The sequence below is a fragment of the Electrophorus electricus genome, chromosome 9 (genome assembly GCF_013358815.1).
Source record: "Electrophorus electricus isolate fEleEle1 chromosome 9, fEleEle1.pri, whole genome shotgun sequence".
Classification (NCBI taxonomy): Eukaryota; Metazoa; Chordata; class Actinopteri; order Gymnotiformes; family Gymnotidae; genus Electrophorus; species Electrophorus electricus.
This window is the reverse complement of record NC_049543.1, coordinates 14,122,825-14,134,815: the sequence shown is the minus strand read 5'-3', so window position 1 is coordinate 14,134,815 and position 11,991 is coordinate 14,122,825. Positions and strand designations below refer to the sequence as shown.

At 47.1% G+C, this 11,991-nt stretch overlaps 1 protein-coding gene across 1 annotated transcript in view; it reads left to right on the top strand.

The window, feature by feature from the left end:
- Positions 1–546: 546 nt before the first annotated feature.
- The window catches only part of sorbs2a (sorbin and SH3 domain containing 2a), a 29,070-nt gene continuing 17,625 nt past the window's right edge, over positions 547–11,991 (top strand). Inside the window, exons 1-12 of the mRNA XM_035530037.1 lie at positions 547–598; positions 837–961; positions 2,510–3,163; positions 3,425–3,856; positions 4,700–4,814; positions 5,818–5,993; positions 7,077–7,143; positions 7,880–7,930; positions 8,242–8,446; positions 8,641–8,755; positions 9,981–10,064; positions 11,571–11,627. Of these exons, the coding sequence (XP_035385930.1) occupies positions 547–598; positions 837–961; positions 2,510–3,163; positions 3,425–3,856; positions 4,700–4,814; positions 5,818–5,993; positions 7,077–7,143; positions 7,880–7,930; positions 8,242–8,446; positions 8,641–8,755; positions 9,981–10,064; positions 11,571–11,627 (2,133 nt within the window). The remainder of the gene's footprint in view (positions 599–836; positions 962–2,509; positions 3,164–3,424; positions 3,857–4,699; positions 4,815–5,817; positions 5,994–7,076; positions 7,144–7,879; positions 7,931–8,241; positions 8,447–8,640; positions 8,756–9,980; positions 10,065–11,570; positions 11,628–11,991) is intronic.

The following is an 11,991-nucleotide window of genomic DNA, read 5'->3' as shown; positions in this document are numbered from 1 at the left end:
GTAATTAACGACTATGGCCAAAGCGTTGAACAGCATTATTAACATAATCAACATAATAAAGTGATAAAATTCTCTCTTTCTCCCTCTCTCTCTCTTTCTATACCTCTCTCTCTCTCTCTCTCTCTCTCTCTCACCCTCCCTCTCTCTCGTCCTCTCTCTCTCTCGCCCTCTCTCCCTCTATCCCTCTCTCTCTTCCTCTCTCTCCCTCTCTCTCTCTCCCTCTCTCTCTCTCGCCCTCTCTCCCTCTATCCCTCTCTCTCTTCCTCTCTCTCTCTCTATCCCTCTCCCTCTCTCCCTCTCTTTCTCTCTTATCCCCTGTTCTTACTAACCCTACATACTAGGCTGAGGCAGTAAAGGAGTCGTGCAGTCCGTACACACAAATCGCCTGATTTATCTTTATCCTCCTCTTCCTCACCTGTCTTTCTCTATTGCTGGCCTTCATCCCCTACATTCCACAGTCACATATGGTGTCAGTCGCTGTTAGTGGTCACGTGGTGTAAGTTTTATCGCCAGAGAACTCTGGAGAGCACAGTTGTAGTAATGGAAATGTCTGTATGTTCTCTATTTTCAGGAAGTGAAACGCAGTCACCAGACTCTGGTAAGTGTGGTTGTGTTTATGTCGTTTGTGTGTGCGTGTGTGTGCGTCTGCGTGCATGTGTATGTGTGTGATTATGTGTGTGCGTGTGTGTGTGCATGCGTGTGTACACACATGTGTGTATTAGAGTGGCAGAACCCGAGGTGCATGTACATGTGGAGAATGTTTAATCTGCCAGTGCCTGACTTTATTCATGTGTGTGTGTGTGTGTGTGTGTGTGTGTGTGTGTGTGTACGTATAGATGCCTGGCGGTCACGTAATGTGGCAGAAGGATGTCGGAACGGTGAGGCAGGCGGTTCCTCTCTCGCAGCCAAAGGTTTCCGCAGCGTCCGACCAAACCTGCAGGATAAGAAGTCTCCCATCCTGGTAATCCGCACTGCACATACAGCATATCGTACAACAGTGTAACACCCTGCCTCAGTAATCCCCACTGCACATACAGCATATCGTACAACAGTGTAACACCCTGCCTCAGTAATCCCCACTGCACATACAGCATATCGTACAACAGTGTAACACCCTGCCTCAGTAATCCCCACTGCACATACAGCATATCGTACAACAGTGTAACACCCTGCCTCAGTAATCCCCACTGCACATACAGCATATCGTACAACAGTGTAACACCCAACCTCAGTAATCCCCACTGCACATACAGCATATCGTACAACAGTGTAACACCCTGCCTCAGTAATCCCCACTGCACATACAGCATATCGTACAACAGTGTAACACCCTGCCTCAGTAATCCCCACTGCACATACAGCATATCGTACAACAGTGTAACACCCTGCCTCAGTAATCCCCACTGCACATACAGCATATCGTACAACAGTGTAACACCCAACCTCAGTAATCCCCACTGCACATACAGCATATCGTACAACAGTGTAACACCCAACCTCAGTAATCCCCACTGCACATACAGCATATCGTACAACAGTGTAACACCCAACCTCAGTAATCCCCACTGCACATACAGCATATCGTACAACACTGTAACACCCTGCCTCAGTAATCCGCACTGCACATACAGCATATCGTACAATACTGTAACACCCTGCCTCAGTAATCCCCACTGCACATACCGTTTCGTGAAAGAATCCAAAAATAAGCAAGCATTGGTGCAGAGTACTTTTCACATAACACAAAAGAAAATGTGAAACTGCATAAGTAAATAAAAGGAAACTGATACAGGAGAAAGGCGTGTTGTCTGGGCCCAGAACAGTCCTCAACACAGTTTATGCAAAGCGGAAAGCAATTCAGAACTAACAATGCAGTCAGAATATCTTACTGAAATTGTCTGATATGTTATATTATACTGATGATTATCACTTCAATTAATAGCACAACGTATTTGAAGGACTTACAGTAATTATGTTTATTATCTACAGGGTAACTTACCTATAGTGTTTTTTATACTATAGGTTTATATATATATATATATATATATATATATATATATATATATATATATATATATATATATATATATATATATATATATATATATATATATATATATGTTGTTTCATATACACACTGTTTTCCATAGATCAAACAGTGTAAGAATGTTTGACGTCTCCAAATGTGTGTGTGTGTGCGCGTGCACATGTGTATGTGCATATGTTTTTTGTAATACAGCTTTAAGATGCAAGATGGAAGCAGTTTCACAGACTTTAAAATTGATGGAATTTTATTTTTATTATTGTTGTTGTTGTTGTTTATTTAATAAGTGCATTCTGCATCCGTGACTCTCAAAGACAACTGAAACACAATTGCTTTCACTCATACTCCATAATTGTGGATCCCTTTCAGAACCAATGTAGAAATGACCTTACCTTCTACTTTCTTCAAGACCCTCAGCTCTGATGTTGTAATGTTTCCTGATTGGCTCCCCTCTGTGTCAATCAGGTCCCGCTCCCGCCCCCTCGGAGAGAGAGTTATCACATGACCCCTAATCCTCCTCCTTACAGTTCCCTCCCAGCACTGTCCGACCCACACCTCTGTCTGTCACAGGGCGATGACCTAATCCCTTTTGGCTCCTTCGCCATCAAATCCGACTGCTCTTCCTCCTCCTACTCGTACTCCAAGACCACCCAGACCACCTCCTCCTTCACAGACCCCTCCCCTGAGCTGAATGCTAATGCTAACAGCTTTATAACCCAGTTGCTGGAGCGCAAGGTCTCCTCTCTTAAGTTAGCTTCCGACGGTATCACATCCGGCCCACCACACGCCGAGCCACAGGCTAACGCTAACAGCTCTAATGCTAACGTAACTGACACATGCACAGCCAAGGCTGCTGAGGCTAACGCTAACCCCGCCAAGATTGTGAATCCCCACCCCCAGCCTAAGAAGGCTGGAATCAAGGAACGCACATCCACGGCTCCCCCCACGCCCCCGCCACGTGGAGACTCTGCCCCTGTCACCCCCATGCACACAGCCTCTCTCTCCATCCAGCTAGCCCCGAAAGGACCAGGAAGCTTGGGAAGCAGATCCGGAGCCCAGAGCCCTGCCGACCCACTGTCCAAACGCCCAGGGCCTGCTGAAACAGCCGGAAATGTGGCGGTATTACAGCTATCTGAAATCAATTAACTTGGCGCTTTCCAACTGATTAGCTGTTTGTAGTCAATGGATTTGATCAGTGTTCTCCAGCCACCATCCATATTGCATGAGATGGAATACAGACACTATTCTAACAGAGATCTGTATGTTTGTTGTGCTGTTAGCAGTGTTAAAAGTTCTCTTTTTTTCCGCAGCTGAAGTTGCAATCCCCCGCCCCCGTTTGTCTCCTAACATGGTACAGCCCATGTTTCCACTTCCTGCTAGGCTTGGCTGTGCCGGCACACTAACCGTTTCTTTCCCTCCCCTTCGTCCCTCCTTCCCACCCTGTGGCAGCGTGACGTCTCGCCGCCAAGAGGGGGCGCCATTCCAGTTTACAGGCCGCCCTCGCCGCCCTACGGCCGTGCCAGTCGGGACTCGCCCGACTTCCTGTCGGGCTTCCTGCCCAAAGCGCTCTCCCTGCTGCCCTACGCCTTTCCAGAACATTCTGGGCCGACGTCCTCCCCTGTAGCGTCGCCGGCATCCGTGTCGGCGCTGAGTCACTGCTCGTCATCGACGGCCGTCCTCGAGGAGCTGCAGATCTGCGGCGTGGACTCCCCAATGGCCACGCCCACCCCCTCCCCCACGCTCAGCCACGCCTCTGTCAGCCCAGACGACACCCAAGCCCCCACTACCCCAGCAGTGGCCGCAGGCACTAACGTAACTATCACTCAGCCCTACCCCCTCTGCACTGTTCTCACTCTGCTTTCCCCTAAAACGTTTTGTCCCACCACAAAATCTCTGTTCTCTGTTTGTTCCCACCCTACAAGTGTGCTAGCACTGGTTGCATGTGTTTCTGAATGTTTCTAAAGTGCTTAAGTGCTAAACTCATCTATCATCCAGCTCTTGTTGCGTGTATTTTATTGGATTGTTTAGTATTCAACTAAATACGCTTTTTAGGCTTATTGCCTAAATTCTAGAGTTTTGTTTATAGGCTTACTCAACTGTCTTAAATTATTTGTGTGTTTGCTATAGTCAGATGTGAAATCTGCCTTTAAGCTCAAGCATTAGACCCCTTAATAAAGCTTCATTGCATTCAGTATTTTCTGAATTCAGTATATTCTGAATTCAGTGTTGACATCTCACCTACTCACAAAGCTTCTTCGGCTACCTGTGACTGCTACAGGTGTGATTACCTTGTGTTCTTTTTTCCGCTCGAGTTTCGCCTATTCTTGTTAATGTGTTGCAGTATTTGTTCGTATGCTTTTTGTGAGTGCCCACGGTCCGTCATGCTGTCAAAGTCCTACCGATAAATTTTCATTTTCATTTAATCACTGTGTATCCTAAAGTTGTATTGCCTTATGTCACATTGCGAGTGCTTATATCGTCTCTTCATCCTGCAAATATTTACCTCTCGACTGCTTATAATTGACTTTTGATTGTTTATAATTCTCTTTGGACATGCTCTGTGGTTGAAAAGTCTGTAGACTGTAGTCTCACGGTCAGTAAAACGGCCCACAGCTCTCTCTCTCTCACCGAGGCGGTCTGTTTTGCTGTCTGCAGGCGGCCGTGAATGGAAGCACCCGTCCCCAGAGGCCCCTCTCGCCTGCTCCACGACCCCCTCCTCCGCCGATCCTTAGCCCAGGGCTGGCGCAGGTGCACCTGACTAGACGCTCAGGTGAGTGGGCGGTTTCAGCCTGGCCTCTGTTGCTTTCGGTGTTAGCGTTAGCGTGTGGTTAGCATTACCGCTGCCGTGGTAAACTGCAATGGCTACTTCCTCCACTAGAGGCAGCTCTGCGCAGAGGAGCGATACACACAGCGTACACCACACTGTTTACTGCTGCATTGATTTATTCAGCTTCTGAAACAGAGACCTTGTAATAAGAAGTACACTATCCTACCTTCTGTCAGATCGTTGGCCGTAAATCCTTGCGGAAATGATCGGGACAGATTATGTAGGCGTCAGCCATTGTGGTCCATCTGGCTCTGGTTCTGTCACTGACCCGAACCCAGTGGGCCGGAACAGCTGTGTACAGCGTGCATCTCGTTAGCGACGCCGCTATTGGCAGCTAGTGGTATGGTCATGTCAAATACTATCCCCAGGACAGGATGTATTTGCGCCTATTATGCCAGGCCAGAGCAATAGATACCAGAGCACAGTGGAGATGGACAGAGAGAGAGAGAGGACTCCAAGCTTCCGCTCAGGGTTGGAAGCAGCTGTGGGAAGCAGAATTATGACGTCAACGATGCAGTGCTGAGGAATGCTTTAATCCACTAGTTACAGTTAGATGTCCCCCTTCCACCCATTCCTCACACCAACACCCCTCCTCCACCCCTCTGCCTCGTTCTCCTGCTCTCTGTTCTCATCTGTTCGTATGCGCTCTCCTTTTCTGCGGTTTTGGTATTTGATGCTCTCTCGCTCTCTCTGCCTGGCTCTCTCTCTCTGTCTGACTATGTCTGCTGGTATAGCTCGATGTGTCTCTGACACTGTCTCTGGTGGATGTCATCTTTCTTTCTTCCTCTGGCTATCTGTCTATGTCTCTTTCACTATCTCTCGCTCCCTATGCCTGTCTGCATCTCTTTCTCCCTTAATCTCTTTCTTTGCTCTTACATTCTGTGCCTGCCACTCTTTCTCTCTCTCTCTCTCTCTCTCTCTCTCTCTCTCTCTCTCTCTCTCTCAGAAGGCTCAGAGAACATGCAGAGAGAGTCAGTGATGGCCGGTCAGACAGTGGTCAGCAGTGCCACACCCATCGCCCGTTTCTCAGAAGAAGAGAAGAAGGTGTCCATGATCAAAGCTCCACACTACGAGGGCATCGGCCCCGTCGACGAGTCGGGCATCCCCATTGCCATCCGCACGGTGAGTGGGCATTGTGGGCATCGGTGTGGCAAAGATCACACATCCATTCATCTTCTTACTGTTCCACTTCCATGCTTCCTAACCCTTCACCTGCAAATGATCTTTGTTTCCTAAATGTTCATATCAATACATACCAATACTGCCTTCTCTGAAAAGCAGCCAAAGGAAAAAAAACATGAAGATTAATTATTTTTTTCATACATTGGCTGGTTTGAAGTTTGCTAACTTTTAGTTTGTGGGGAATCTTCCCATATCAGCAACTGTTGAGATGTAGTAAGAGATGTAGACATATTCAAAACTGCCGTGAAGTGCACAAGGTTTCCAGAGAAACAGGACGTTTTGGACAGAGGTCCTTCATCAGCTGTGCAGGCCAAGTGCTTGAAGTACTTGTAGCCATCTGGCTCACTGGCTTTCCCAGAGTTTGTGCTCAGTTCAGAAGTCCAGCTGGAAAATGTTTGACCACAACAGGCCCAGCTTTCGGTTCACAGAACCATCGCACAGCGAGGCCCTGCCCCCCTTCACCCTACCGTCTGGGTCTGGAGCTCCTCCACCTTGCTCTACCCGTCTGGGTCTGGAGCTCCTCCACCTCGCTCTACCCGTCTGGGTCTGGAGCTCCTCCACCTCGCTCTACCCGTCTGGGTCTGGAGCTCCTCCACCTCGCTCTACCCGTCTGGGTCTGGAGCTCCTCCACCTCGCTCTACCCGTCTGGGTCTGGAGCTCCTCCACCTCGCTCTACCTGTCTGGGTCTGGAACTGCCCCTTTCAATTTGTGCTGCTGTTGTTGTGACATTTGATCTTTTCACAGGAATGGAATGCTTTTAAGTCATCAGCGATTTAAACTCTCTGTGTGTGTGTGGGAGGTCTTTTAAACGGTTACCATGACACATGAACTAGTTCTGGGCTCAGTTTGAAACAGTCAGGAGTAGTGTGTGTGTGTGTGTGTGTGTGTGTGTGTGTGTGTGTATAGGTGTTTCAATGCTCATTTTCTGTTTTTAATTGGTTACCATGACACTTAAATTAGTTCCCAGTTCAAGGTGAAACAATCAGGAACTGTGTGTGTGTGTGTGTGTGTTTTTTCTCCCAGACTGTAGACAGGCCTAAGGACTGGTACAAAACCATGTTTAAGCAGATCCATATGGTTCATAAAGCAGGTGAGCTACTCTGAACTTTAAAAAAAAAAAAAAAAAAGTATTATAATATCAGTAAACATTTTAAATAAACAAACATATTAAAGGTAAAAATTTGATTTTTGAAAAGCATCCAGTCAAAGTACACACGTTGCGTTTGTTTGTTTTAATGTAAAAGTGGTAGTGGTAGCTCAGTGGTAGCTCAGTTTAAGCCCCACCACTGCCAAGTTCCCACTGTTGGGCCCTTGAGCAAGACCCTTAACCCTTAACCTCAATTGCTCAAGCTGTATTCAGTCATAATTGTACGTTGCTTTGGATAAAAGCTTCAGATAAATGCTATAAATGTAAATGTAAAAGCTTTGAAAAGATCAAGCCCAACGTTCAACCAATCAAATCCCCTCCACGCCTTTCAACCAATAGAAAACTGCTGAGCATCGACGTTTAATGGATGCGCTCATTTCTATAAGCTGCAGACAGGCTCAAAATCGCCCCCAGCATCCATTATCCTCTTCATTACAGCGTGTTACCATATTCTGCAGTAGTACAGATTGTACTGCAGTTCTATGCGGTCCTGTGTAGGCCAAAGAGGGGTCAGACTGTCTGATGTAAAGGTGTGAAGCATAAAAAACAATCCATTATGGCCGAGCGGCAAGAGAAAACATGAAACATTCGACACACACACAGAGAAAGACAGAGACACACAAATACGCACATACAACACACTCGTCTTCTTCATAGCGGGTTTTTATGCTCTCCACAGATGACGACTACGCAGACACATACAGCGCCACCTACGCGGTCGTAAATAACGGTGAGTCCGTCAGCGCTCGCGTCTCCGTCGCAGGGGCGCTGTTCCGGGGGGAGGCGCGGGCGGGGGGGGAAATAGGACGAGTCTAATTAAGTGGCCTGTGACTGACAGCGGCCATGGAAATGATTACAACATTAGGCGACGCCTTTTCACGGCATCCCTGACGGCGCCCCTCCTCTGCTGGACCAGCCGGAAACGCACGCGACGCACTCGCGGTTTCCCGACTGGCCGTAGAGCATCTGCCACGCGGACCGGCGCCCTTTCATAAAACGTGCCTGACGCGACCGCGCGTGCCATTTGCTCCGACCGAACAGAGCACTACGACGCCGTCCACGCCCACCCTCCGCCGCGGACGCACACCTACCGGCCCCTGTCCCGCGACGTGACCGAACCCAGCCACGGGCCGCCTCGCCGGGAGCTGAGCCCCGCCGCCGCCCCGCCCCCGCCCCCGCCCATGCCGTCGCTGCTGCAGCTGCGCTCGCGAGACCTGGACCGAGAGCGAGAGCAGGCGCACGACCCGTAAGCAGTGGCTTTTTATCAATGGCTAACGCTGTGAAGTTAAAACGGTTACAGACCGTTTATTTTTCTTTGCTGCATAAAGATAAATGAATGCACGGCAAATGCACGTTTGTGCCAGCTTTTCCTGTCAAAGTTACATTTAGCATTAAAAAAATGACTAGTCTGAATAACTACTATCACCGCCCCTTCCACAGAAATGAGTGGAGTCCTCCGGACCGGAAAGTGGACACGCGCAAATATCGCGCGGAGCCGCGCAGTATCTTCGAGTACGAGCCCGGCAAGTCCTCCATCCTTGAACAGGAGAGGCCGGTGAGTGGGACAGTGAGTTTGACTGACATTGTTACATTTCTCCTCTTCTTTCTCTTCAAGGCGATCGCAAGCAGCTCGGAAGCGAGCCCACTGGACGTCACATTTAAAACTGGAACTGAAATCGCAGTTAAAAAAGCAAATAGCTAAGAAGGTGTCAGAAAAAATATATATAACGTGAGCAATAACTTTCACTAGAAAGAACTTTTGCAATAACTTAAACGCAAAATTAATCTGTTACCTTATTCTGTAAAAGAGGCGGTGGGTAGGCTCTTTATTGTGTATTAGTGGGTGGGTATTGGTAGGCCTTCTAAACGATAAAGATGGGGTTGCCATGGTTTCCCACATGCTATATTTTCACATCTTTTCAAATGTTCTGCAAACTTGACAGGTCGACAGTTCCTCTAATGATACCACCCCCCGTACGCTCGCTTTGCGTGGCGTTTAAAGTGGGCGTCATTCTGAAAGCTCCGGCGCTATGCAATTATCAGACAGACTGTGATTGGTGTCGATAATAAATGCTGGTTTGTTCACTGTGCAGCGGGCAATAAGAAAAATCAGTTATCAGTGAGTAGGTTGTGTGGGTGGGTGCGCGTAGTTGCCTTACAGCCTACCTCGGAGAGCCTTGGCAGAATATTTATTCCGTTTAGAAGTCCTGATGAATAAGAACGAGTTAAGTGAAGTGAAGACTCGTAAAGACTACATTTCCCACAGGGCACGGGGCTAAAAAAATGTCGCAGATCTGAATCACTGCATTGCTCGGAGCTAAGGAACAGGAAATTTGGCAGAAGAAAGCGTCCCAGGAGACAACGAGTGGAAGGATTACTCACTAATAGTTGGCGAGAGAGAGAGAGAGAGAGAGAGAGAGAGAGAGAGAGAGAGAGAACGGGGGTGGGTCTTTGTTTAAGCATTCAAGAAGAACGTTACTGCACTCTTGTGGATAAAAGGGTGAAGTACACTTTTGTAACTTTGTGTTCATTCTGTAATGTTTAGCCCAGAATATGTCTGTTTTCGTGTCTATGTGTGTGTTTTGTTTTGGGTTGGGGGTTTTTTTTGGGGGGGGGGGGGGGGACTGTGTTATCTATTGTGAAGTCTTTTATCTTTTCCCATTCTTGACCTATCAGGCTTTGAAAATCAGTGCTATGTTCCTAATCCCTGCATCCATCTCCCCTCCCCTCTCCTCCCCTCCCCTCTCCTCTCCTCCCCTCTCGCTTGCCCTATGCTCCAGACCTCTGAGTTAACGGGAGATGAGATAGATTTAGAAAACGAGCCATGGTTTAGGTTCTTTTCCGAGCTGGAGTTTGGTCACCCGGTAAGTGGGAGAACAAGGGAGCGAGGGAGCTCCAGGTTTGCCATGCTCTCTCTGCTCTGTGTACTTCTGCTGTGTGTGTGTGTGCGTGTGTGTGTGCATGTGTGTGTGTGTGTGTGTGTGTGTGTGTGTGTGTGTGCGCTTGTTAAAGTAAGACTCCTCTCACTCACAAGCACTTCAGAATAACCTGGTGTAAATAACAAGCTTCAGAAACATCATATATACGATTATAACACACTTAACACATAACATTTACCATTACTGAATTGTCCCCAAGCACATCATTAACATGACGTTGGTTTATTGTCACATTCAGTAATAAACAAATCATAATCAGATCAAATCAAACTTATACAGGCAAAAAAATAGCTTCATTTAAAGAAGCTTAACTAATCATTTCAAGGAAGTATTTGATGACACATTACAAAAAAATGTTAGGATATTGCTTAAATTAATTCATAAACTTTTTTGGTCTGTGTTCACACATCAAATGCAGACACAGCTATAGGAACTTTATCGAAAGACTCAAGCACTTTTCTATTGATAATTTCCTCTAGCATGTTCAGTTGTTTTAAAGGAGCAATAAGTAATTTTTACCACCAAAAAGTAGCAAACAATGTTTATGAAGGTGATTATTTATGAATTTTCCATTTTTTATAAAGTGCGGTTCACATGAGATTAAGAATCAAATAGCTTGTAATCAGTTTATGCTCCACAGATCGAGACCCCACATGGAGGCAGCCATGTTTGACATTGATCTGGCACAGAATATCTGATACATCCAGACCACTAGGTGTCAGTATAATGGCTCTTTCATAAACTGAAGAGGAGTCATTTGAAAAATGACTTATTGCTCCTTTAATGTGAGCCTTAGGGTGCAGTTCCTTTTGGCTCCTGCAGGGTGCATAATGCATTGAGTTTGGTTGGTTGTGGGTTTCTCACTCGTTGCCACTTGTTTACTTGTTTACCGTTCGAGTAAACAAGCAGAATGCCTTTTCAGGGGGTGTTGTAGATGACCACTTCATCCACACACCATCCATACATGAACACACCCATATTATGTTATTTGCTTACTTTCTCCTACGTGCGCGCGCGCACACACACACACACACACACACACACACACACACACTCAAACGCACGCGCACGCACACACACACACACACACACACACACACACAGCTGGCTTTGCTGTTTTTTGGCATGTTGTGGCACTGACACTTGAGTCGAGCTTTACATTGACCGTAACCTTCCTAGCATCCTAAGATTTTGACACTGTGTGTGTGTGTGTGTGTGTGTGTGTGTGTGTGTGTGTGTGTGAGAGAGAGCGTGTGCGATACCCATGCCCTCAGGTTTTTCTGTGCTCTAACGTTGTCACTCTCTCCACATTTTTCCTTTTTGTCTCATGGCTCACCTGTCTCTCCATCTCCTCACCTCATCTCTGCTCCTCTCTGCTCGACTCTCGCATTCGCTGGCTTGGGTGGGGCTGGGGGGGGGCGGGGCTTCTAGCCCCCTAAAAAGAGGCTGGATTACACTCCTGACATCTCCGCACGCAGCCATGCTCAGGTAAAGCCACGCTCTCCCTCCTCCCCTGTCCGTTCCTCCTCCTCTCACCTCCTCCTCCTCTCACCTCCCCCTTGCTTTGTCTAACAATGTATTAGCACACTCCAGCCCATTTACCCATGGCCATTCTAGCTGGAGCCGCAGTATCATTTGATGTACGGAAATGACAAATTAATAGCACATACATTATATTAAAGTTATATAATTTAACTTTACATTGCAGTGTCAACTTCATCCAGCAGAGGGTGACTGCAGTTTACACGTTTTCCAGTCTGTATAGATGTGTTTAGTTTTCAGGCTGTACAGTTGTGTTTAGTTGTTAATTTGCTATCAAGGAACAAAAATGGGGAAGAAGTAACTGTCAACA